The 27927-nt window shown below is 35.9% G+C and overlaps 1 protein-coding gene across 1 annotated transcript in view; it reads right to left on the bottom strand.

Annotated features, from left to right (window-relative positions):
• The window catches only part of ANKIB1 (ankyrin repeat and IBR domain containing 1), a 97514-nt gene that overhangs the window by 12679 nt on the left and 56908 nt on the right, over nucleotides 1–27927 (bottom strand). Inside the window, exons 4-11 of the mRNA XM_082478995.1 lie at nucleotides 24011–24193; nucleotides 16559–16676; nucleotides 12699–12907; nucleotides 10368–10456; nucleotides 8491–8635; nucleotides 6911–7077; nucleotides 2554–2642; nucleotides 1411–1541 (exon numbers count right to left, since the gene is read on the bottom strand). Coding sequence (XP_082335121.1) covers nucleotides 1411–1541; nucleotides 2554–2642; nucleotides 6911–7077; nucleotides 8491–8635; nucleotides 10368–10456; nucleotides 12699–12907; nucleotides 16559–16676; nucleotides 24011–24193 — 1131 coding nt within the window. The remainder of the gene's footprint in view (nucleotides 1–1410; nucleotides 1542–2553; nucleotides 2643–6910; nucleotides 7078–8490; nucleotides 8636–10367; nucleotides 10457–12698; nucleotides 12908–16558; nucleotides 16677–24010; nucleotides 24194–27927) is intronic.

The following is a 27927-nucleotide window of genomic DNA, read 5'->3' as shown; positions in this document are numbered from 1 at the left end:
AGAGGCAAGCGAGGTGATCACTATACCTGATGGCCAAGCCCCACAATGAGCTTCAGGATACCCTTCCTTTCCTTCCTCACTAGGCTGAGGGAAGGCAGCTTCTGTTTGCAGAGATTTCTCGGCCACAAAAGGAATCTGACTGTTTTAAGGACGCTTTAAGCGGTTTATAAAGTACAGCATCGAAGAAGAAAAGAGAACTGTGGTTGTCAGCCAGTGCCTCAGAACGTACTCATTTGAATTATCTACATTCAACAATTATCTACATTTAATGGCCGAAGTCTTCTCCAGCCTGATGCCATACTTTTGTTCAACTGAGATAAGCCCAGTGGCAAAAGCTGCAACAAACATACCTTTTACAGTTTCTAGCACTATGCAATTTATGACCTCTTTTAAAAATCATTTAGAAAAACAAACAAACAAAACAAAACAGCAAACTTGGCATAAATCAAAGTGGAGGAGAATCCGTTCTCTGCTGCCACAGACAAAACCAAACAAACAACACCAAAAAAAGCCCCAACCTTCAATTCGTATCACAGAAAGAATATGTGATGATAATATAAAGAAAACGAGATCTGCATAGCAATGGAGAGAGACTAACACATTTCCAGAAAAATAAAGGGAATTACTTTCTAAATCTCTTAGCTTTTCATTGGAGGCCAACTATGTCAAGTGTATGCTAATTTCTGATTTTTAATGATGCTCCTCAAGGAGATATTAGCTGTAGTTATATAAGATATTTGTGACATAAAGACACAGTATTCTAAATATGCTGCTTTTAACTAATTTGAGAGAAAAAGCATTCTCAAATGATACTGAACTCATGGCAAAAAATATTTTTTCTATTTCAGTAGCATAGTGCAAACTCATGACTAATTTTTTGGCTGCTGTCACCAATAAGTTTCTTTTGGAATCACTCTTGCTGTCTTTTCATTCCTACTGATTAATTCCTGTTTACAGTTTTCCATTAAAACTTCTCCGTTTTGTTGCTGTGTTATAGAAATATTGCAAAAGAAAAATGTAGTAAGGCAAAAACCTTCATTAGAGCTTACCATTCCTTAAAATGTTTCATCTTCTGCCAAATAAAAATGTTTTTTCTCTTCTACATTATTAATGATTAAACTATCAATTACTTCTGTTTCATACTGTATTGCCAGTAATTCTTAAGCGTTTATGAAATTCAGATCATTACAGTGTTCACCTGGCAGCCAAACAGACTACAGTAAATATTAAACATTTTCTAAATACACGTAACCCACCATTTGCAAATTATCTAATTCTTGCAACAGGTTCCATTAGATCTCTGGCACGACACTTTAGAGGTTTTGGACATCTGTGCTCCTAAAGCATATACATGACATACACAACCTGAATTATGGTTTCACAACCAATTTTATGAAGGGTCTTTCTTACCTTTGCACATTGCATGTGGTTGCAGCCCTCGTTCTTCTGAATTGGAGATTTGCAGTTGGCGCATGGTTTGGAGTTCGTTAGTAACCACAGGCAGTTGGCAGCATCTTCATATGCCTCACTTACTCCCACAACTTTTTCAGGGTGACAGGAGGATATGGAGCACGCAAAAACAGAGAAGTTGAAATTTTACTTATGTAATCTTTTGTGAAAATCAGAGTAGGAAAGATATATGTTTACCTGTTTCTTGACAGAATATCGTAATCACTAAATATCTTTCTCACATGTATAAATATATACATTTTCTAATTTATACATATTATATATAATATTATTGCACACATTATTTCTATATATTTCCACACACATTTCTACATAAATTTATATATGTGACATTTCTAATATATAAATGAGCAAATACATATATGAAAAAATTGGCATAGTTTGACAAAGTATGGTGTATTTTGCCTCTTTAGACACTTTTCTATGCTTTCCAGAATATTTATAACATATTATGGAAAGACTCTGCACTGCGGTAACCAAGTTAAATTATTACTTATTCAAATTACTGTCAATCTTTAAGTTTTTGTTGATGTTGACCAAGAAAATGTCTGTCTTGTGTAAATCCCACCTTTATTAGTTTTTTCAGTAAAAGTTCTTTATCATTAAGCCATTCCCAACAATGCCCTTGCAATTCACTCTCAACTTTACTATCATCATCACCTGTTGGCTTGAATCAGTTTTAAAGCACACAAACAACCGCGTGGAACACAACTCAAACAGAAGCGCAGACTGGGCTAAAAGATTTCAAATTGCCCAGGACAAATGAAGTTATATTAAGAAATAAATCAATTAATTAATGAAACAAAGCTGTAAGAGGAAGGGAAAAGAGTTTTGTATGCCCTGACTGAACCACATGTGGATTTATGAGGAGGAATGGTTTACGAAGAAGAGTCTACCATAATGCTGCCTAATAGGCAGTGAAAGTGTGAAGCAGCCCCTCATTCAGGGGTTTAATTTTCTTCCCCTTTTACCCTGTTTTTCAACCAATGTATAGTTTTTACTTAATGCAACCGAAAACTCCTTCTAAAACCAAAAGATAACAACAGAAAAAAAAAAAAAATCCCCCCCTGGCATGACTCTTACGTTCTTCTGGTTTCATTTCAGATACTTTCTGTAGCCAGTCCTTCCAGGTTTGGCAGTCACAAGGTTCATGTGCTTCCCCAAGACATTCCCTGAAAATGAAGGTGTATACACAATTACTTATCATTTAGAGATTTAGAATTAAAGTTAAAATTGGCTCAAGCTAAAAAAACATGGAAACTTATCAAGGTACGCTCAAACTTTAATTAAGTCAGGAAGATAAAAAGCCATCCAATTAACATTATTTTAAAATACCGTTCGACTATTTGCTCACAAGCACAGATGACCATTATTAAGGTTAATAAAGAATTTAAATGAGACAGGAAAGGAAAAGAGCTTTTTAAAATTACAATCTGAAATAAATCAGCTGGTCTGCAGTTTGAGTTATGCCTGGGCACTATTTCAGTGACACAAAAAGTGCTAGTATAGTTTCTGTGACAAAGGTAAACCAGAATAAAGAGATTATCCAAAACTAGGTAGTTTGCTATACCTGAAATGCATTTTATGTAGAATTACTCGCATCTATTCAATTGTAATAATTAATCTTTAACTAGATTCAAGCTTTTAATCTAGAACAAGATCCAAGCCCTTCAACACCAGCATTAACTATTTATGTATGTTTACTCTTTCCACCAGTCTCTTAAATGGGGGCTTTAACTCAGTTACAGGGACACAGTGGAGAAACGAGTCCCTTGAGCTTCTCTTAACTACTACTAGCTTTAAGGATGGCAATCACTACTACACAGTGGCAGATATATGGCTTCCAGATGGTGGTTCGGTGTAGATGTGTCAATATGAACTCTGGATTTGTAATGACTCCCTTTTTTACTGAAATGGCAGCAAACAGCCTCAGATGTCTGCCACATCAAACAAAACAATTCAGAGGGAGCATATTTCAGACGGGCACCAGCTGCATCAGAGCATACACAAGTTTTCTGCAGATCCGATGGTCAACTGCTCTCTGCAGTGCAGATTCAGAAGCTACATCGATACTCTTCTGATCACTCTCGTGCACATCTTCAGCAGGAACGCAGGAACAAAGAAAACATTACAGCAACAGTTTTCAACTTTTTCCCCACTAGTTAGTCTGCTATCAAACAAGCTTGAATTCACTACACAAGGATCTCTGGTTTGGAGACACGTAAGATCTGCAGCCGGGAAAGATTGTACTGGAATGAGTAACTAGTCTGTAATAAGGCAATCTCAGCCCTGGTTGAAAACTGACACCTTTCACTTCAGCAGGACAGTAGTACACTTAAATCATTGACTTCAAGAGAGCCGAGACCTCTCACACACTATTTGTTCCCAGAAAGGACTGAAACTAGAAAAAATTAACTTTAAAAAACTCGGTTCTAAGTTAAAAGCTGATTAGTCAATCTTTTACTGGGGGGGAGAAGGTTGTGTCTTTGATGTTTTCAAATTCGTAAATTTGTGGATTTTTAATGAAATGCAATCTTATACATATCATGTATCTATATCTGGATCTAGATGATAGTCACAACAGAGTCTTAAAGAACAGCTTGTCATCGAAGACGTTCTTTCTGCAGCCCACCCAAACCCAAGGATTTTTATACTGGGATGTCATTTCACTAGAGTAAGAGCATTAAGCCTATCCCTTACAAAACTTTTTATGAAACAAAATTGTACTTTGGATAGACTCCCTGACAGCACTGAATCAAGGGAACTAATGTCAAACAGCTGTGACAATTAACAGCGCGAGCCTCCCCAGACTGCCTTCCTCAATACTCAGCAGGATAATTTATTTGAAGGTGCAGTACATACTTAATAAAATTGCAGCAAGTTTCAACAAATTAAAATTCACGGAAGGGCTAAAAGCATCATCCAAGAAAGCATCAGTTCTGGATTTTCTTTCCCCTCATGATAATTTTTATACCACATAATGAATTTTGAATCAAACCAGCAGAATACTGTTGCAACTTAAAATTGGTTTCCCAAGTGCACTTGAAGAGATGTCTGTCCCACAGAACGAGAGTCTGCCCCTTGTCTCCACCTAGGATGAAAGGAGTGAGGACTGATAGTGCAAAAGTAAGTGTGTATTGCCCGCTATGAATATTTTCCAGAAGTGTTTGCTCACTACAATTCCTTGTGCTTCTGAAACAGCATGAAGAGGTTCTAATATGTTGAATGTCTCTGATAATACACAGATGTAGGATTGGTGCACAGTTTTCGCTTGTATTACATTTAAATATCTCAGAATGCTTTTTCTGAAAGGGGATAGAATTTTGTGTTTGTCACAACAGATTACAGTTTGTTGAAGGCGCTGTTAGTGGTGGGTAATGAAAAATGACTAAATTCTAAGGAACGGTATTTAAAAGGAACATTCCTACTTCCACATTAAAAAAAAAAAAAAAAAAAGGAAATTGCTCATAGACTCAGAATTTAGCAGGGGAGGCTACAGAGCCTAAAAAAGCAAGTGATTATCTAGGGGTTAGTTGGGGTTTTCTAATACGTGAATTCTGAAGAATACCTTACTAAATGTAGTATCAATTGCTATTACAATGTCTAAGCCGTAGAATACCTGGGTAAAACTTGAAGAACTGACATAAGTATGGAACTGTGGGATGTGCTGATTGAACTTTAAAGGTATAAAGCAAGCTCCCTTTAAGAATACAGTAATGATGAAAACCCTCTGAATGAAGAATACACTTTCTTTTTCTCCAGAGGAACTCATCCATGCACTGGGTTTTTGTACAGTAAAACTAATATGGTTGTCCTCAGCAAATGGTTCTGATCTACAGTACTGCTAACAACTGCTTTGGTTGTTAGCAGAACTTTCTTGCCATTGCTGAAACTCTTTGTTCACTTTTGTGGGGATGAAAAAAAAGGCCTTGGAAAGGCCTTCTTGGACATTTTGCTGCTAAAATGAGGTCTTTTTCAAGACCTTAACAGTATTTGCTTGTGCAGTATCTCAAAGCATTAACATAAAAAGAACATTCAGTAATACTATCAGGAAACATAAAAAAGACATATCTCATAAAAATTAGGCACTCATGAGGACATTTTCACACTCAGAGGACATTCTGGGGAGCTAGCACATTCAGCCCATGCAAAGGAAGCAGAAGCTGCCAACGTCTGAAAGACCATGTCAGTATTACACTGAAGTGGTCTCAAGCTCTGTCCTTCAGGTTAATGGGAAAATTGATTCTCTGACTGTAATCAGAAGCAAGGATGAGAGGATGGTACCTTCTTGTGGAACGGTACTAAGGTTTGCTATATGTTCACTGGTAAAAAACATTTTCTGATTTGTTTGCACAGGATTTGTTTCTTTCCGAGTTCTCAATCCATTGTGAACAACCCCTTTCCAAGAATTTCTGGTTTCTGGCTTTTGTGGTTGTTTCATTATGTCTACTTTCCTCTTGTTCCTTCTTCCTTTCCATACATATGGGTAAAGAACTAAAATCAGAAGCATTTTTCATGAACAGTCTTACGATATTTGGAATTAAGCAGATTATTCAGGATCTCTTCTTCTTGCATCATCGTTTCAATTGAAAAATGAAAAGAAGGAGTATTCAGCTTGTCTGAATGTATATACTTTGATTGACCCTTTTTGATTTTCAGCAGCGAAAAGGATGTCCCACCGCAATAGTCATAAATAGTAAGTCAGATAATCTAAGGGAACTAGGACAGGGCTTTGCTCTGCACTTCAGAAAAACATCTCACCACTTTTTTGCTTTTGTTGATACTGTTGTTGTTCTTCCCTTGGAAGTGCTGAAGATAGGCAATCTGAGAGATGTTTTTTAAATATCTTATGGTTTTTTTACTCCTTCTTGACCTTGTATTCATCTTAAGACTCAACAGAAGATAACATAAAGAAAAAGCGCTGATCCTAAAGTGAAACAATGATTGGGGTGATCCAGCTATGTATGAAGCAAAAGGCCCTCCATAGTCCTGTTTAAACTCCAGATTCTTTGATGTGATTCTACCAAAACTCAGAAAGAGCCAAAAATTGCTGATTTTCTGTGCTAAAATTCAGAACGTGCCACGTTTCAATTATACTACAACTATCCAGAGCAGACACAAAAATCCCTCCACCAATACCCCGTTTCTCCTCCATCCCCTCAGAACAGAACATCACAACAGTCCATACCGCTGTTTTGCATCTAACAGAGCCAATAATGAGTAAGACAGTGTTATGCACCTTTGCTGTGCCCCAAATTACTAAAATATTTGTGCACTTGAGGTTATTTAGTGAATGGATACGGGGATAGTACAGTCATATACCATCCATCCCATGCAAATTTTGTTGCACGCCTGGTTCTAAGTGGGACTTTTTAAATTAATCCCTGAAATAGCAGTGACTGTGAGTTTATGTAGATGTAGATAGTTTTCTAGTACTAACCAGCAGAAAAGATGTCCTTTTCCACAATCTACAGCGGGAGCTTTTAGCATAGGGAAACTAAGCGTATCTGATCCTGTTGAATTTGATCCTTGTCTTGTTAGCCTTACTGCTCTTTCACAGCCCGGTATAGGACACCATTTAATAGCAGGATTATTTTCAACAAAGGCCTGGGGGGGAAAAAGGAAAATATTTTACCACATAAGATCAGATTTCATCAACGATATAATACAATCTGTATTCATAATCTTCCGTTGAAGCAACAAAGGCAAAAAGCATAAGGTCAACCTTGTAGCTACTTTGATAGACTTTTAAAAATAGTTATGAAAAGGGAATAATTTAATCTCAACCTCAAAAATCTTTGGGTGCTTTCGGTTGTGTTTTTTTTTTTTTTTTTGAAATAACAACAGTACTCCAGACTTACGCTAAGATGCAAATTACTTACATCCCAAACAATATGTTCAATGTGCGCAAGTCAATTCCTTTGTGATATGGCTTACTGGAAACTTCTACTATATAGGCACTGGCAATACACTCATTAACAGAACTGATTCTTGTAGTTGAAAAGAATTAAAACCGTACTGATTAAAACAAAAATCCCACAATACATCCCACTCACAATAAACTTGAAATCAGAACTAGACTAACTCAGGAATTTATCTCCAATCTTGTTTGGTTAATGTAGCACATCCTCTTTTGTAAAACTTACATCTAAAAATGAGGAGAAAAAGGAACTTTCGCTATTTTGCTTCAAACCTATGCCACTTGAAATACGAAGATGTAAAAGATTGATCAGATCTGGTCATTTAATTTGCATCTCACTGTGTAAGACACTGTTACTGTGTATTAGAGACCTGTCATACAGAGAGAGTATTGTACTGTAAACAAAAAAATATTTCCCTACTTTCTTTTGCCCTGCCACCACTGACAAAGTAGCACATTATCTCAAAGACTAGTTCATTGCTACACTAGTATAAAAGAAAAAAGATGAATTAAAAGATTGCTCTTAAAAACAAGCTGCAATGATGGAAATAAACGCATTAAAAATCAAAGAGGAAAACCAAATCAAGGTTTTCCTACTTCTCTTCTTACGTGTAGCAATCATATCAAGCACTGGATGGAAAAAAAAACTAGTAATTAACTTGTACTAATAGATTTTTAAAATGGAAATAGGTACTATATCTGAATGTAAACAGTCCCTTGGTAATAAAAACAATCCAAAAACTCTTAAAAATTTTAGATTGCCAACACAAACGAGTCTGGCTGATTAAAAGCTTCATATCACCTGTTACAAACATTAGTTTGATCAAACCATTTTATTAATATTGCATTAGGTTACACATTATGGAAGTATTGCATTTGTGCTTAAGGAATAAATATAATGTTCTTTCTTTTTTCTCAGTGATGTATCAAACATCAATACTATGGCATATAAGACAGCCAATAATTCAATGTACATATTAATTTATGAATTTCTACTTGGAAAGTTACAGATATATGGCAGCATTTCACATAGAAGTTGTAAGTGATTTTTTATAAAATGAAATACAGTTCAAGAGTACAAGAACAGTATGATAATTTACCTTAATGTCAAATTGAAGGTATCTTTTGTCCATCTCCTTGGAAACCACACTTTCTATGATGTCTACAGGCACAAGCTGGAAACAATCATATGCTGGGCAAAAAATGTTGTGAGCTTCACCTTCCTGAATTTTCAGATTCAAAAATCTGCCAGAATTTTGTCAGTCAGTATTTGTGAATAAAAAGTCAAAATTAAAAGGCTGTTGAATACTTTATACTAGGTTCACATATATTCACATTAATCAATTTTTAAACAAAGAATAGGAAGTATCCCTTTCTGCTCAAAAGGGCTACAGATTTGATGAACAGCATAATTTAAAAAAAAAACCAACAAACCGAACACTGCCATGGCTCAAAGGTGAGCCATCAACTAAGCTTAGCCTTATCTGTTTGTGGTTTCCATCCCTGCCATTTATCAGAGAGAGCTATGCAATGTTTAATTAAACTGAGCATTACTTCTAATTTAAATTAGAAACGGAGCATGTAAGTGTAATTAATCTAGGAAATAATTAATTTGATGTGCAATTAATTTTTACAACTCTGCTAGTCAAAATAGGTCTGCTGTTGGAAACAAGTTTCTAAATGGAGACCTTCATAGTCCCTAAGCACCAGAATGCAAGACACAACGAGCTCAGAAATCTGCTGAAAGCTGGACTTTAACTTAAATACCGCACAGGGTTGCTTAATTTCAAAGCTGTAACTTACTTATTAATCCGACATCAAGGATGATACTCATCTCATCTAAAGGACAGACAGCTATTCTAAGTCAATCACCTGGGACCCTTTGATAGTTAAAGTAGAGAGATTTGCCAATTTGTTCCATCTTAGATTCATATCTCAGAATGGGATAACTCAGTCCTGGCTGTGCTCCCAGTGATTTAGAAATGACTGGCTCAGAAAGACAAGTCCCACCCTAGACATGCCACTGCAAACACTCGCTTGACATTGAACTGTAGCTCTGAGTGCACGCACAAATCGCAGTACACATAGTCCAGAACCCAAATTAGAAGCACCACGTCAAGCCAGTGATCTCGTGGTAACTTCTACATCGCTGCATAACAATTTACAAGACAACAGAACTATTCATTTCCTTGCCACTGAAAAGAATTGCCTTCTAAAAGCTCATACGGAAGAGAAAGTGCTCTCCCTTAACATAGGCTGAATAGGTTCATATAAAGTGGGCTGATCGGCAGTAGAACTAGCTGTGCTGCTGTGACACTATAACAAGACACTGTAGCGGTACAGTTCAAGTAGTACAATCTCCTGAATGGGGAAAAAGATGAATATAAAGGCACCGCATACAGATACAATTATTCATGGGAAGTATGACTAATATTTATACTAGCATAATTATCCATGTCTGAGTTTTACTAGCCTGACTATTCTGACTTTGAAAAAAAAAAAAGTAGTAACAAGAGCATTACACTAATAGAACTTCTAAGCTAAATCTACTCCTCAGTTGTCAGCCCTCAACGTAAGAAAGCATTTTAATTGCTTTTCTGACTGGAAATGGATTTATGATTCCTAAGTTTAGTGTGCTTAACTAAGAGACAGAATTAAGCATGTGCTTAATTTAGAAAGTGTAAACCCCAGTGCTGCCAACACCACACATACAGTGAGCAAACCAAGAGTAGGCTCGTCTATTTACGCACAGGCTTTAGATATTTGCTTAAGAGTTTTGCTGAATCGGGACTGAAACAAACATTATGTAAGCCTAAAACAGTTGATGGCCACTTTGAGTGACAACTTAAATATTCGATAGGGTCAAACCAGAAACCCTTTGAAAGCCAAACAGTACTTTAACATTAGCTGCTTATGGTCTCTGTCAAAATGGCAAGAATGAACGTTTCTCAAGAGAGAGAAAAGTGCATATACTCACGCCTCCCAGCACGCTCTGCAGAAGTCATGTCCACAAGGCATATCCACTGGGTCTTCAAATATAGAAATATTACACATACAAATGCCACACTGTAGATGAAAAGAATACTTCTGATTAAGAAATACCCTGAAGCCTTTCACATTGTTAGCAGGACACATTATGTTGGAAAATCTCAGCAAAAATTTAAAGAAGTGCTCAGTAGGGGAAAAAATCTAACTGTAACCAGAAAAAGGTTATTTAAGCTACAAAAATAGAAATGGGAAAGATTAGGTATTTCTGTTTCTATACCTCCCTATCCAAACAGCGCATTTTGGGGTGCCTTCCATCACATCCTCCAGCAGAGGACCTGCAGAATGCTGGGACCTCGAAGTTAGAGTCCTGGGGACAAAAGGAACCTGAATTTTTCATTAGCTTCGCAGGCAGCCAGAAATGGAGTTTGGAGATGACAGAGGCTACACGAAATGTTTAGCATCTCACACAATCAGGTCCAAATCAAGGCAGAGCAATGCGGTTGTGCAACAGCAACAACTACTGTAAGTAATAATCTACATTAATACTATTTTTTTTAAAATACTTTGAGGCTTTCAATCAAAATAAAGAATAAATTAAGCTACAAATATTCCAACAGAAGATACCACTGCTGAATTTTATACAACTAGGTACTATAGAAAAAATAACATTGAGTATTAAGACCCTTACTCTGAAAACATTTAAAGCACAGGGATGAAACTACTGATTGCTTGTGGTTAGGTGTGAAAATAAATATTCATGTTCTTCAAGGAGTACAAATGGATTTTCCTTTCCTTTGGAACAAAGATTCAATGAAAATTTACTTCAACTTCCAATCCATTACATATTATACACACAGAGGACATTTTGAAAAAGTTAGCTTATAGTATTTCACTTTTTAAAAGCACTTGTGTTAACAGCCAAAACACAATCAAACCAAAAAAGTCGGCCTTTAAAGTGTAAAATTCGATGAAGGCACTTATTGTTGTTTCAGCCGTTTGAGCTTATTGTCTTGTCAAAATTAAATATTTTAGAAGCTGACAATGCATCAAAAATGTTCACTATTAAATTTATACAAGTTTTCAATTCTGTTTAAAATGTAACTTTAAAATAAAGCCCTGAGTTCAAAATATCAAGTACAAAACATTTACTGGCACAGTTTTAATCATAAGATAGGATGTAAATGCAAAATCTGAAAAGGAGCTTTATAGCTTGTGGGTTTGTTGTATCTATTCCTTTTAGTTTTCATTTTCCTGCCAAAACGAGAGACTTCAGAAAAATATATATTATTTCATAAACAACATTTTGAAAATATTATTTTTATAGCTCTTTATAAGATTTTTAAATGAACAGGAATACTACATATATAACTCTGGATTTGCATTTTGAGACACTAGATCTAGAATGGCTATCACTATCCAAACCTGCATTCCTGGCTTAAGGGCCACCAATGACAATCACACAATGTAAAACTGAAGACAAGTAATCTTTCATTACACATTTTAATTAGGAAATACTCCTGGACAACATTTAACTGCCAATGTAAATAAATGTGGGATAACATTATTCCTTTTACATAGCTTCTTTTTCAGCATTTTACAATTAGAGAAATAAAAGATTTCTATGCAGGAATGCAAAATCTTAATTTTAATATGGGATCTAGGGATGATCCATTTGCAAGACTGTATATAATATTCTAGAAAAATGCTTAGGTCATGGAGCAAAAGTTTTATAATGCTGCAGCTGCAGATTATTAAAAAGAGAACTCTGTCTTCCAAAAGAACCACACTAATTTTAATGAAAGGCACTTTCATATTTCAAATTTGCAATAGCCTTGTAAACCGCTCGAAGCAGCCCACACATAGTAAAAGTAATTATAAGCTTACAGTACACTAGTGGGCTGACATTTCAAAATGCAGACAAAGAGAATTTTGTTTTCTAAAGAAAAAATTTTCAAAAGGCAGGGTTCACGGCATTGAGTACATTCAGGGAAACGGATACAATGAAAGTGAACATCTTGGTAAGTATGAGAAGAGAAGCTCAAAAGAGCCAAATGCAGCGATGTGACTGTAGCTGGTTAAAATGCTACTCGGTGAATGACGGCCAAAGTGAAAACAGGGCGCTTTGTGTTAGCCAGATGCTCAACTGTGTTATTATATAGAATGTTGGAGGTGTCAACGACTTCTCTGTTCACTGCTTTAGACCTTTACAAACGTATTTTCAGAATGAGATGACAACGCAGCTCTCCCGTCCACGTAGGTGTACTACATTTAGAAATAAGCTCTTTTGCCCCCTTAGCTTCAGATCTATTTATAAACTTACCACAGCTGTCTCAAGGTCTCCTGGTGAGGGGCTGATTTCATCAGGGGAAGTTACAGAAGAGCGAGTCGTGCGTGGAGTTCGTGGAGAAGGGAGCGTATCCCAAGCGTTGTATCCACTTGGAGGGGGAGTTGGCATCTGAACCCCTGAACGCTGGCAGCAGTTCTCCGGATTAGACATCCATGCTTCAAGTAACTTCTCCCTGTCCCAGTCTTCAATAAATATACAGATACAGGAAATTATGCAGCTGACAATGTTTAAAATACGTTTTGTAACTGCAGCCTCAAAAGAATACATAAACACTAAGATAAAATATTTAGAAATAAATAAATATGATAAAGTGTAAGTGAACGGAACTTTAGATATTAAATTTTACAGAACACATTCCATGATAACACATAATGCAATGTATTTATGTAAATAATTGTATTGCAAGCATCTCCTTTCCCTGTAATATCAGTCTTAAATAAAATTATTTTTACTATTTATTTACAGCAATTGTAGTAGCTAGCGGACTCGATCAGAAACAAGAACTGCAGTGACTTGCGAAGACAGATCAAAATATAACACCCTTGCACCACAGAATTTTCAATGTTTTCCCTTTCTATGAGAAAAGTAATTGTTCAAGATGGATTCATTTCTATCTATTGTGGTTTTCTAAGATGATCAAGCCAAGTGCTACAAATGAAGGAAGAAGACTAAGACACAACTGGATTACAAAAAGATTTGCGACCTAATGAGTTACCAGTCTTTATATATGCATATAAGAGTGATATATTTCTGGGGGACAACAAGAAAAAAAACCCCACCCGATTGCAAAAAATATTTCACAATTCTTACTACATTTTTATTATATACTTAAGTGTTACCGAATGCTCTACTTTTATTCATAATTAACATTGCCCATTTATATAAATAAAAACTAGTGAAACAAATTTTATTATGTATGAAGATCTTAAAACTAAATCAAATCTTTTTTAATCATTGTTTGAAATGTTTTCTGTTTCCTATTCCAAAGAGTAATACTAAACATATCTTAAGAATAGTGATTTTTTTCTATTAAAAATACTTAGAATTTATCATTGACATATAAATCTTATCAAATTCCTATATGGATTTGAATCTAAAACCATCAGCACTATGCACAGATGAGATGAAATCGAATTTCAGAAGGGTAGAGAAATTTCCCAATTTTTTTCCTATTGCTTTAAAGTTTGGTTGTTTTGTTTTGTTTTTTTTTTTTTTTTTTTTTTAATGTTAGGTACTCCTACTGGAAACTCAATGTTATTAACCAAAAGATCTGATATTTTTATTGGATTTTAGATTCTATCAGAAAAAGATAAATAGTGTCCCTATACTGCATTAATACTGGACAAAAAAAGATGAGTGTTCTAAGCACTGAACTTAGTAAAAATATTGCCCCCGTCAAGTAATGATTGCTGTCATACTAAAATCTGCTCCCACCTAATATGAAAAAAAAATATTTGAGCTGGAGATGATTTACTGATCAGGTGCTTACTTATCTAAGCTTAAACATATCATGGGTTAGTTTAATTTCATTTATTTAAAGACATGGACCCTGAACATATTTACACTTCAAAAATTATAAATTTTATTAGCATTTTTCAAATTACCCTGAGCTTATAATCTTTCAGAGGGGAGCTGACTGATGCTAAGATACAGATAAAATTTGCTAAGTTTTCTTGAGCTCCTTTGTTTCTACTGTATCTTTAAAATTACCCAGGGTTAAGACATGCTACTGAATGGATTCCAGTGTGTTTACTAACTTATGAGTTTTAGTAAAATATGAGGCAGTTATATTTGCTGAATTGCCTCTCTTTTATCCTGAAATCAGCTGCTGTATAGTGAACTAGAAGAGAAACAGGAATAACGTTGAAAAAGTACTTGTAGAAAAACTGTCAAGTTATTTATTTTCATGACTGCCATAATAACATTTTTTTATCTTGGCTCTAATTCTACATACTTCTGTCTCTTAATTTAAAAAATAAAAAAGAAAAATACACTCTTACAGTCTGTGTCAGTAAACTGATACAGTTTTAAGATAAAAGAAAGCAAAGTTTATTAAATTAAATATTATGTCTGCAAAGTATTAAAAGTAGTACATAAGAATGATGTTTCCAGGAATTTAAAACATGCTTTTCATAAATTAAGTGTGAATTATGTTAAGATTTCACATTATTCTTTTATGAGTTTCAAGATTAAATGCAAAAATGTTACCATTTGGCATTTGATGCTTCCCAATTGTCTAAGCCTTTGTAAATAGCTCAGTTATATCCTTTACTAGGCGGAACCAATGCTGTGTCTTCATTTCAAATAAAATAAATTCTTTTTGAATAATTTCCAGTGTATGACTACAGCTACAGGCAAAATAGTTGACTTTCTCATGATTTGCAAATTGTCTGTGCTTCTTTCTCCGCACTGGCCAATTGCATTAAGTTACCGCTACATCACTACGGCAACATCAGTAGAATGACCTTTCCAACACAGACTGATTTCTTCTCAACTTTCAATTCCTGCTTGCTAGATGCTGGCAGACATTTCTGCACAGTTTACATCAACCTCACTGCTTTAGGACTTATTAAGGACCATGCTGCAAGTTTGAACAGTACTGCCATCGTTTTCTTCTTCAAAATATCTGCACAGGTTACAGAATCTGCCTACCCACTTAGGCAAATATTTAGTAATATTTAGCTTTAATGAGAGTACTTTGAGAATCCAAAATAGCATTCAAATATTGCACATACTATAAATACATTTTAAGAATTAAACAAATAATCAACATTAAAAAATATATATGCAAAGACTGTGCCTCACGCATCATAAGATTGGCACAAGTTCACGTTCACTTAATTCAGTGTTAAAAGGAACACAAATACCAACCGCTGAAAATAATGTAAAAGAGATGAGTTCCAGGTACCATACCTCCTTGTGAAAGTCTGCCAAATGTTGAGAGTTTAAAACAATATTTTCCTTTTTCACTTTTCCCTCTCCCTTTTATTTTCATGAGGAGCCCACAAAAATAATAGGGTATGAAAGCTTAATTCAGCAATACGGTGATGAGCACGCAAACCATTAACTACGTGAGTAGTTCTTTTGGCATATAGTAACAATGCAAACGCTCTAGTAAGCGTAAGTTTTGAATCACTGAATCAAAGCCTAAAGCTTCCACTGAGTTTCAGACATACTTTTGTCTGGAGGGAACACACTGAATTCAGTATATTCCCACTCTGACAACCCCAGTTTAAATTACACGACAAGAGCACAGACTGATTTCAGTGAAATTAAATTAGTTACAGATACACATACAGAAAAATATACCCTGTATTAAAAGAATAACTATAAAAATCCTTCAAAGGACATACACTTGTATGCTTTAAACCCCATGGCAATTTCTAACCATTTATTACAGTGGTCAGACTGCTTTTATTGCAACAACAACAACAAAAATTGATCCAGATTATACACAAATATATAATGGCAGAAAACCAATGGTCTGACAAAAATAGGTACAAGGAATTTGACTTTTTTGACATATAAACCCATGGAAGTTCTACTTCCATGTCTCTCAATAAAACAGGAAAGCTCTGTTTCTCCACCCTGCCTAAGTTAAAGTGTTTTCCATTATTATCCCTAGTTTGAATCACTTTCCTATCAGCTTCTCTGTCTGCCTCAATGCTTTTGACATACTGCAGCTGCACTTCTTTCTGAAGTACTGTGTGAACTGTTTCCTGGTATTTGATTAACTGTTACTTATCTTTTACTTGTAAATAAAAAGTAAACATACAACTGCAATTTTGATGCTTCTGAAAACAGTTTATCTCGTCTTTAAGGTTTTGGATTACCATGTGCCCGAAGTAGAGCTTCTGCAGTGAAAAGCGGGGCTTGGAGCATGTCAGCAGATTCCACGATCAGCATATCCTTAAGCCTTCGCAGGTCCTGAAGTCTTAGCCCCTCATATGGCTTTGAGAAGAAGAAGAAAGACAATTTATGTCCAGCGGTACTTTCCAGTTAGTCTCTATTTCCACATTAAAATGAAAACATTCAAAGCACTTTTACTGATCATCATCTCAACTGTGAGGTAATACGTGACAATGACCATGCAAAAGTTATACAGAACCACTGCCATTTTACAGTATTTCTAGTATGATCTTTGTACATTTCAAAATCTGAAAGACAATATCTCTAGAGTTCGCCATTATAGTTGGAAGCCATGTTCAAATGACAAACTAGCCCAACATCGACTCTCTCTCTCTCAGAAAAGCTAGATTTTAACCGAATCCAGCTGAATTCTGAAGTGATTAAACCTTAAATATTGTGGCATGGGTATGAGAATGCATGACTACATTTGAACCAAGGATTTCAAGGGAGAGCGAGAGAAAGGACAGGTTAATATACGTTGCATATAGATCCTCTGACACTAACTTTATACATGAATTCAGACCTATTAACTTTGAATCGGTCTGGAGAAGGATACACTGAGACAGATAGTAAGAAGGGATACATTTGTGAACAGAATCAGGTACAGGTCTTTTAAGGCACTATCACCCCTCACAGAAATGTAGAAGTCAGTCATGAATAGGATAGATGAGAGATATAGAGGTTATATAGAGATATAGAATGGTTGTGGTTGGAAGGGACCTGCAGACGTCATTTGATCCAACCCTCCTGCTCAAGCAGGGTCACCTAGAGCCAGCTGCCCCGGATTGCGTCGAAATGGCTTTTGAGTATCTCCAAGGTTGGGGATTCATTGTACACAAAGATGTCAAAGCTCTCTTTGAGAAACAGTGGCCAACTCTGATAGCCCTATGTAGCCAGAGCAGATCATCCAGCTGCCTTCTGGGTCTGGAGCTCCATCCCCTTATTACAGCGTTTAAAAAAGTCAAATTAGAAAAACAAAAAGGCAATAATTTTCAGATTATGAATTAGGTCCAACCAAGATAGTGGAGATGCATACACATGTTTTGCAGACTCCTTTGTAAAACTAAGAAACGAAGAATCTGACAGCAAGTAATATATTTGTTAGTGTTGCACAGCAAAAATGCCCAAAAGGGAAAAAGAGAAAAACAAGTGGGAGGATATGTACAGAGAAAGGATACAGAAAGGCTATGTAAAACAATTATTCCTACGTGCACTGGTTTTATTTACACAAAGGACAACTAACAAAAGATTTAAAGCATTTGACATAAAACTGACATGTGCTGAGGACTAATTAGGAACCTGGCCACCAATGGCAACTGTCTTCACCAATTTGGAGGAGAAAGGACACAGCAGCAGCGGTAACAGATAACCACAGTAAATAATAATGATGCGCAGTCTTAACTATCTATATTTTTATGTAGAGCGTAGTCCCGGACTCTCCAGTGCTAGATACTATGCACACGCATGCATGCATATGTACGTAGGCATGAAGCAAAAGACTGGTTCTGTCCTTGGAAGTTTACAATCTAAGCAAAAGTCTACTGTGCGCATAATCCTTTGAGGATAACAAGCAGAAGGCAGAAGAGATAGGAGAATGGATACCCTGGGCTTCTAAATTATTTTGTTCTTTTGAGACACCTACTCTAAAAACATAGCATGCTTCCTACATTCTAGATATCATAATAAACTCTATAAAATGCATCTAAAAATATAACTGACTCCCACAAAGACCTCTTCTGTAGCTAGTCAGTAAAACAAACAGGAATTTCTTGGTATTAGAAACTTTGTGATCGGCAAGAGTAATGGTGCCACGGGTCTGCATTGGGTATTTGTCCTTTTTGAGAAAGCAAGAAAAGCAGAAGAGAAATGGACTGTAAGCGTCCTGACCTTTATCTTGATTGCCCAAGTTCAGGGAGTTTCTGTATGTCCTTCCATTGCTGATCATGCATGACTCAGTAAAGGACAATCTGAATGTTAATGGCTTGCACTGAAATAAATCTGGGCCACTTGATTCATAGCATGCTGGAATTTGACTGACCTACTTAATTTCTTACAAAAGAGATCATTTATAAAAACATGTCAGAGAGACAGGATACAAACAGCTGGGTGCCTGAATGATTATAATTGCGCGAAAATACTGCCAAAAAAATAGAAGCAAAGAGTAAATCGTCTTGACTGAATCTGAACTGCATTTTGAATTGCAATTGCAAAACATGTAGCTTTGTCAGCACAACGGTACTCCATTCTTGAAGACCACATATATCATAAAAATAAATGTCTCTGTTAAACCTGCAACATACATGCATATTTTGGGTCCTAGTATTTTATCCTGAAATGCAGGTACGCTCAAAATTATATTTAACTGATTGGTTCTATGTCAAACACTGGCAAGTATCTCCCTGGAGTAACAGACTATTATATTATCTCAGCTGGAGCATTCCACACAACCCAGCAGGGATTTTTGGATCCTGTGGTTTTTAAGAATCCCAATTTTATCTTTTTAAGTAATGAGGGAAATATTTCTTAAGAATGTGTTAGAAACTTCAGACATTCATTTTGTAAAATAATATATTTGCCCACAGAAGAAGCTGAAAGAAAGGAAATTTTAGGCTGGTGCTATTAAATAGCTTAATCTGGAAATTCCAAAGCAAAGGCTTTATACAATGAGAACCCTCAAAATGTTAACGTGCACAAGACATAGTCTTGTAAAGACTTGTGAAGACAGAGTCTTTAGTTATAAGGATGTATACCCTTTATGTAATATCATAGAGGTTTGCTTTTAACTACTTCAAACATCGATGACTTATCTCTGCACTGCCATATACTTTAAAGGATTTTGATTTTGATGCTGAGACCTTCTTTAATACTTATTTATGGAGGAGCTCTTTATTGATATTTGCTGTGGAAAAGGCATTGTTCAATATTAGCATCATTTAACTACATAGTGATTTTGGAATATACTATTTGAGTTACTACTTTAACGCATTGGTGAGCTTCTCACCACAGATTTCAACACTTCTATATTCCCAAGAGCCCTTCTTTTTAACTATTTTCTTCTTGATTTTTTACCACTAATGTTTAGATATCATGGATTATATAATTGTTTTTCTCCTGAAAGTACTTTTAATATGTAAGCTGATTATTTTAACAGTTCATTTCCTCATTTATGGGTGGACACAGTTCTATAGTTAGAGGAGGAGTCATATATTTAAAAAAAATCTATACTCCATTTATCTCATTCAAATATATGCACTATGTGTATATAAATATATATATATCTTAACTACCTGTAGTCCCCTTCTCTCCTTTCACTTACTAAACCATTCTCTATCTGTAGAGATAAAGTACATTTTAAATAACTCTTTGTATTTATGATATTTGCATTATATATATATATTTACATAATGTCAATTCTGGAGCTGAAGAGAACCATTCCAATTACTACACACTCAATAAATCTGTGATACACTCACTAGCAGTGTATTTCTACAGTATTCCGTGGCACTTATGTAAAATGAACTAAGAAATTATATACTTTGCTATTGCACCATGTATTTCACTGAGCCTGACTGAGAGCCAAAACTGTTCTGGAAGATCTGCTCTGAAGAACTGCTCAGTCCCAGGTGTTTCTTATGTAAGTTTAAAACGCTGCGTGATGTGACTGAAATGAAGGTGCCTGTTATCTTCCAGGGATACATCACCAAGACAATATATGCTCCCATCCTAGAATAAACAGCAAATTAAAAGACTGTGCAAATAAAACAACCAAAATCTATAAAAGCAGTTTAAAAACCAATCCGTTACAGTCATATTATTTAGTGTAACTTCGATTAGATTTAAAAGATAAATATAAACTTATATTTTATATAACAAAGGGTTTGGGTTTTTTTTGAGATTGTTCATCATCAAAGTAAGAGAAAAGAAGACAAAGGAGGTCATCTGAAATACTCTCCTGGCTTATTTTCTAACAGCCTTTCCACAGCCCACACATCATAGATTGATCTTCTTTTGCTACAGCTAACTACAGTGTTAAGAGAGTCACACTGTATACTCCATTCTTAAAATATTTAGCACTTCCATTTTATATAGGGAAATACAGATTACGTGTGTGTTGGTAAATTGTTTTCTTTCCAAACTGCATTTTGTAGGAACATACTTAATAATCTTGTTTGTGTTTCAAGACTAACAGGACCTGTTTGCTACCCATCTTTAACTGCAGTCTCTAATCTGATCACTAAAAACGTCTGAGGTGTACTAAACCCAAAGTAAATAGAAATGTTGCTTTAAAAATACGCTTCAGGGAGCACTGTAGTAAAATGAGATTTTAAAAGGCTGGGTAACCGTATGACAGAAATGGGTTTTATTCAGAAACCCTTGTGGAAGGAGTAAACTGAACCTCTGGAAGATGGAAAGTCTTTGCTGTCAGGCTCTCAAACTTGAAATGTGGTTCTACTCAGCAATCTGTATTTCGTAACAGCTTGAGAGCCTCTGTAATGAAAGAAAGGTATGTGCAAGTTATTTTTTCCACTATTGTAAGTGTTTCAATTCTAAACAGGAGCACTCACATAATTCCTTGGTAATATTTCAACGTGAAGAACAACACGAACTGGTTCTCAACATCAGAAACAAAGCTTTGTTTTTACTGTGAGTATACACACTTAATTCAATGACACTGCACAGAGCACTACAAAAATCTTGTGCTCTGTATGAAAAAGAGGGTTACTTTCTGCTGTAAACATGGCAGGTCTGGAAGGGGAGGTACTGCGTACTATCATTCCAGATACTACTCCGCGTATCATAAACACCAGAGTTAGCCCGTTTGGCTGTTTTGCCTGGGAAGAAATCCTATTAATGATTTTCAAATGTTTCATGTTTTCCTCTAACCTTCATTCAAGGGATGAAATGACTTTAAAAATGCATTTCTTGGTGATCCAAAGTTTTTTAATTCTTTATGAATTAATTTTTTCTATTTTGGAAGGATGATAAAGGACATCACCAAACAATTACAATGTAAATACTATGTTAAACAAGCGTTTTGCACACTTGCTTCCATCAGCATTTAATATTTTTTAAGAATGAAATTGAGAGAAAAAAATAGAGGACATCTTTGAGGGCCAATTTTAGTGAAGAATGTGTTCTAGGTAAGGCTTTTGCACCACTTCTCATGTCCCATTAAAATAACAGCTGGAGGCATCACCACAGCCAGTGGTAAATGCGGCTGTCACTACCCATCCCAGACGTTTGCCCACAGACCTGGAGGATGAGGACATGTCGTCATTTGGATTGCAGTTCAGTGCTGGTCTTTCTAAGGCTGTTTTTTTTTTTTCAACTGGTTTTGGCCACTCTGAGGGCTAAGATGGAAAAATGAACTTCTCCTGACTACATGCTCTTGGCATCTCTCTTGTGCTAGCACAGTTACACAAGAAGTTAGAGAACTTATACCACTGAAAAACTACAAAAAAAGGGGGGGAGGGGGGAGGAGGAGGAAGGGAGCACACGAAGGCAGAATTGCTCTATGTGAAGGCCCAAGACCACCAATCAGTGTACCTAATTCCAGGCTGACATTTTTTGGCTTGTGAATCATTAGAACATGTGGGAAAGCTGCCCTGGTATGTCAGCTGGAACTCGGTCTGCAGGCCTGCCTGCATTTCAGTTCTCACGCTCAACAACTCTGCTAAAAACAAGCCAAATGAGGAACGGAACTGTATCTTCTAACAGTCACAGAGAAGTGACCCCAAATTAACATGATTACTTTTTAAACGAGTCCCTTGTAACTATCAAGTCTTTAAGCTGATTTTGCTCCGCGCATCTGCCTTAAACAGTCACGAGACGTTACTTTCTCTTGCCGAAAAGCCTGTTCAAGTGGTTCTTGATTTGCCCTGCCCATATTTGTAAGTTGATTACTCTCTTAGCTGTGCTGGTGCATATGCCAGCAAACCCACGATATAAATATAATGATAAAAGTTATTCAGGTTAAATAAAACAATTACACATTACCACGCTTTAAAACTTTTTCTTCTTCTATGCCAAATCATCACTATGATTCAGTTGACAGCATAACCATCCAAATAGTTCTACTTGTACAACCAAAGGAGTGGCAAACTGTAATCATGGCAGGAAACTGCAGCGGTCTTTTAAAGTGGTTTTGCCAACAGAGAAAATATAATTTCAAACTATACTCTTACAACAATTTAGGTGTCTGTATCTGGGAATATTCAGAGAAAATAAAGTAAGTTAATTACATTTGTTATTTCAATGTACAACTAAAGTATATTAAACCTCATCTCGAAAGCTCTCATCTAGGAATAGAAAATTTAATTATGCTTGCTTATATTTGAATTTATTCAAGAAAATTAGTCACAAAATTAATTAAGCTGTACAAAGACTTTCTGACTTTCAAATAAAAGTGACCATGCATGGTATTTTTCAGGGAAACAGTTGATCTGATCTAAGCCTACTCATAAAAAAATCTGAATTCATTTTCTTTTAAGTGTCATTAGGTCATAATTGGGCTAAGCTAGTAAAAGGCAAGGCAAGGCCATGCTACTTCTGAAGGGAGTAGCCATACAGAAATCCGTTGTCCTTTAATTTACACAGAATTACTTTGTAATATTTACTGAATCGTGTAATTTATCTATGTATTCTTATTTAGAATTGTTAGTTAATGGATAGGGGAGGGAACTTTTGCTCGGAATCTTTTTGGTCAAATTCTCCTTATCAAATCACAGTCTTCTGTAAGGCATACCAGAATTCAAGCATATCTGTGTCAGTGAATTGTCTCTCTCTTTCAAACATTAACTTCAGAATAACAATACCTGTTATTACCCATTTTTCATACAAGTTCTGGTATGCAGTAGCTTCAGGCATCATGTTATAAAACAAGAAAGTAAATGCACTGTTTTGAAATCCTGCACTACTCAGCTGGTTTTTAGTGACATTCAACCCAGTCTTAGTCTAGGAAGATCCACCAGAACGTTTTCCCTATTCTATCCCACAGATTTTCTCCTTTTCGGGATTTCTCCTGCCCTCATTTTCAGGCAGAAAGGCATCTTAAGAAATAAAAATATATTTAGAGAAACTGTTTCCAAGCTTACTGGCCTCACTGTATTTCCTCCAGCCTCACAGCCTTCAACACTTTCAAGACAGTCCATGTAATTAAGTATATGAATAAAATTTCTCTTTAGTTTTGACAACGTATTTATTATGTTCTCTGGGCTTAACTTGAAAGCTATAAAGAGCTGTGTTAAAATCAAATGTCTTACAAATACACAGTACAATGTACAGTACCTACTGAAATACTTTGCAGAATTTTGTCACAATGTAACTGTTACAAATATAAATGTGTAAAATACCGCAAATTTAAAGTATCCTCTGACCTCTTTTTTGTCTAAAGCAGCATATTCAGCTTCAATGCTTTCAGCTTCAGGATCACGTGAAAATACCATTCGAGATTCCAGGTTAAGAGCCAGCTCTTTGTGGTGTTGTTTCTCTGCACAGTCACATGGGGTATCTTTATTTTCATTTTCTGCAAACAAATCTCCACCATGTTTTACTAGAAGCTGAAAAGTAAAACGCAATGTAAACAGTTATTAATTACCAGCTCTAATAATACCCTGAAGAAAAGACATGTCAGTTAAGAAGAGAACAAAAAAAAATATGAGCAAGAAAAACAGAAAGAAGGGACAAATATAATGCCAGTCGTCTTTGGGAAACAAAGATTCTCTATTGTTATTAAATAAACTACTGCTTCATTTCATACATAATTATACCTATACCCACCGTAACTCCATGGAACCACAAAACCTCAGAAATACGTTACAAGACAATGCTGTACAATTCGTCTCTGTTGGGTTTTAAACACTAAAATGCTGCTCTGCTGATATGGATAGCGCTCCATAGAAAATGAGGGGCCCGAGGTCCTCAAGCACCTGGTCAGATGAAGCTAGAAACACCTTTAAATATTCTTTATACATGGGTATAACTCCACCATTCTTCACAGCCCTGGTACCCCGGTGGTGACAGAAAATGGGAGATTCCTTTGGTAGGAGGAAAGACAGGGTACCAATTCACAGATAGCACATAATACTACTGGTAGCTCTACTGTAGTTTTGAGGACATGAGAAAAGTGGAATGAAATAATTAAAATTCTAATAATTCTAATACGCTCTAATACTGTGCCATTTCACCAACCTTGCCTCTTGCCAGTAACCACCGAGACATGCAGTCTCCAGCTAATAAACACTGATTATGCTGCTCTCATTACCTTGCCAGCCTTGCCTCCTGCTATAAACTGATCTGACATAAGCAAGGACAACAAATGCCACAGATATTTAAGGCCAACAGTGGACCATTTTGCTGATTTATTATGACATTTTTGCAACACGTGCTAACTTCTAATGATGGGGCACCCAGGACAATCATTCACTACTAAAGTGATTCATCTTATTTCTAAATAAAACTAAAACCAATTAACATTATCTTGTCTTCAGACCATGATGGCTGTAACAACACTAACCTGTTTTTAGCCAGGATATTTAAAAACTCAGCTTCTAATTTTTACACTTCTAGAAAAAAAAAAAAATAACCAAAAAAGAATTTCTCAAAATGCTGTGTTCTTCATATAAACCTTTTAGACCATGATCTGTCACTTCTTACTTTTCTCTTCAGCAGACTGTGTTTCCTTCACCTGTCACTGTAAAACACAGAATGTGTTTTACAAACCTGGAATCACTCTTGTAGATTCTCTGGAAACCTTTCCCACATTCTCCAAAATAAAAAGAAATTCAAACACCAACACCCCACAAACCACTGTAATAATAAGATTGAGTCAAGAAGATATTAGTGTCATTAAGTATGACACCATATTTTATCTTCATAGCAGAGTATCAGGCAGAAATAAAGATAATACTAGGATAACTATCAAGATACCCAGCCTATAGCTACCTTGTTCTATTTAAACTTAACATTGTCAAAACTTAGTTAACTTGAGATTCACATTCTGCGTGTGTATTTTAAACTCTAGCAGAAATTTAACTGAGGCAACTGAGACACCTTCTGAGGAAGAAAAATAATAAATATACTTGAAAGAACACTCCATAGACCTGTGCAGCTCAAAATCTAATCTGCGAGATGAGGAATGTGCAAATCAAGTTTTTAATAATGATGCCATATTTCTCTGGAAGCACTGTTAAAAAAGTTTGTGTCTCTTAAGTAATTTAAAGGACATTAATAATTTAAATAATCACATTAATAATTTAAACAATCACAAAAATGCCATTTAATATGCCAAATGTGCTGTGACAGAGTGGAATATATCTGCATAAAATCAAATCTATTCAGCATGAAAGTTAAGTCTTTTTTCTATTCAGTACTTTGAGGTAAATACATTAACTTTGCCCAAACTATCTTTAGCAATGGGCTCCACAGCTGTTCTGCTCAGACGAGAAATTTAACACGTGAATGGAGAAGTATCGGAGAAGTATCAAGACAGCACATTTGACTATCAGCTCTGAACAAATCACCTAGTAGGTGGTTCACCCACAAGGGCCTATGTTTTTTCCTTTCTTTATGTGGTTACGGTGGGGGCAGGGGAAGATACAAGGCTGGGTTTTTCCTGAAAAGTTATGGAAAAAGAAGGAGACAAAGAGGAATGCCGCTCTGAAGTGAGAGTAACCACCACAAAACTGGGCAAAAGGCGGTCCTGGGGTTCTACGTAACCTTCAGTTTACTGGAGAGAGGGAAGACGACTTGAGGATTCGGCAATTCAGTTTTTAATCTCTTTTTGTTTTGTTAAGAATTTTAATCCTCCAATACTTCCAGGAACAAAGAGATCATTATTAAATTCCTTTTGGGCTTTTCATAATGTAGTGTTCCTGTTCATAATCCTGTTCCTGTTGAAGGAGTTAGAAGGACTACAGACTACACTGGAGGACTTCCAATATCTCAGATACTAATCTTAGGATCCAAGGTCTTCTACCCTATGGTAGGGCACATGATGAAGTTTGAACTTGGGGGTGTACTCTACGTTTCTAATGTAGAAACCATGACTAGTTAGACTACATAACTGTGTCCAAACTTTGGCAAATAGCAATCCATGTGGATCAGACTGTAAATTCTTCTTCAAAGACAAACTGAAAGCAAATTAAGAGTCTGAGATGATTTAGTCAATTGAACTGAATGTATTGTCATGATAAGATAACCCAGTTTATAATTAAATGGGGAACCAGCAGTCTAGTAGCTGGATTCGTCTAATGAATCATATCACAGACAGTGAGAAATAGAACGATAATTTGTGAAGAAACACAAACCATGAACTTTCTTGGTGAGTTTAAAACCAATTGATTTTACAGTCTGCAGTTAAAAGCGGCAGCCCAGCTCCAGAACCACAGTTCACTCCGCAGCGACTGTGATTCTTTCCAACATTATAGTCTGCCTGGATTTTACTGTGTGAGCCCATTTGCTTCATGGTCTTGAAACTGAAACTTTTGAACAACTGTGTCTACCTCTAATAGCACTGTATAGCCCCATTTGGGGCGTGAAGGCAGAATGACTGAGGCAGAAGACTTCTTGCTCAAATCCCTTGTAAATCTGAAGTCTAAGTCACCTGGAGTTCTCAAGTGTAGAGAGACAGAAAACAAAGAAATAAGACTTTCTGTGGATAACGTAATTGTTCTTTTTTTTTTTTTTTCAGTATATATTGATACGGGTCCAACTGTAAGTACTTTACAAACCAGGGTAACAGACAATATTTCACAAATGTGAGTAAGCAAGCTTGTTAATACCAGAAATTGAAATATGTTGGAAACTGATTACTGAACTTTTACTAAACTTTTCTTCTGCCTACAATTTACCAGAAGCAATCATTCTCATGTCAAATCATTTTATGTGAGTGTTTTTCACCAATTTTGTTCAAAGAGCTAAAGCCCGATTCTCCTGGTGGAAATCACTAAGTGTGTAAATAATTTCCAGGGACACGTTGAAGACAAACTGCTAGCATGGAGCACAGAAGAGAGAAGGTATAGGGGAAAGATTTAGGCTGTGATACTGGAGGTTAAATATCAGCATCTAACAGCAGCATCCTCTTAACTCCTCTCAGTACTGAGTAAGGGACCACAGAAACAGAGGCTTAAGTTACAGCAAAGAAAATGGCATAAGGAACTGAGTTTCCATTCATCAGAAGCTCAGAAAACTAGGAAAGATGATCTTTATACTAACAGAATGAAAAAAGTGCTGGCTATTGGAAATTAAAAGACACTATTTGAGCTTTTAAAGAGCAGACTGATGAAAAACCAGA

Source organism: Vanellus vanellus, assembly GCF_965231255.1.
Source record: "Vanellus vanellus genome assembly, chromosome: 2".
Lineage (NCBI taxonomy): Eukaryota > Metazoa > Chordata > Aves > Charadriiformes > Charadriidae > Vanellus > Vanellus vanellus.
Note: the sequence above shows the minus strand (reverse complement) of the source record. Positions and strands in the feature narration are given on the sequence as shown.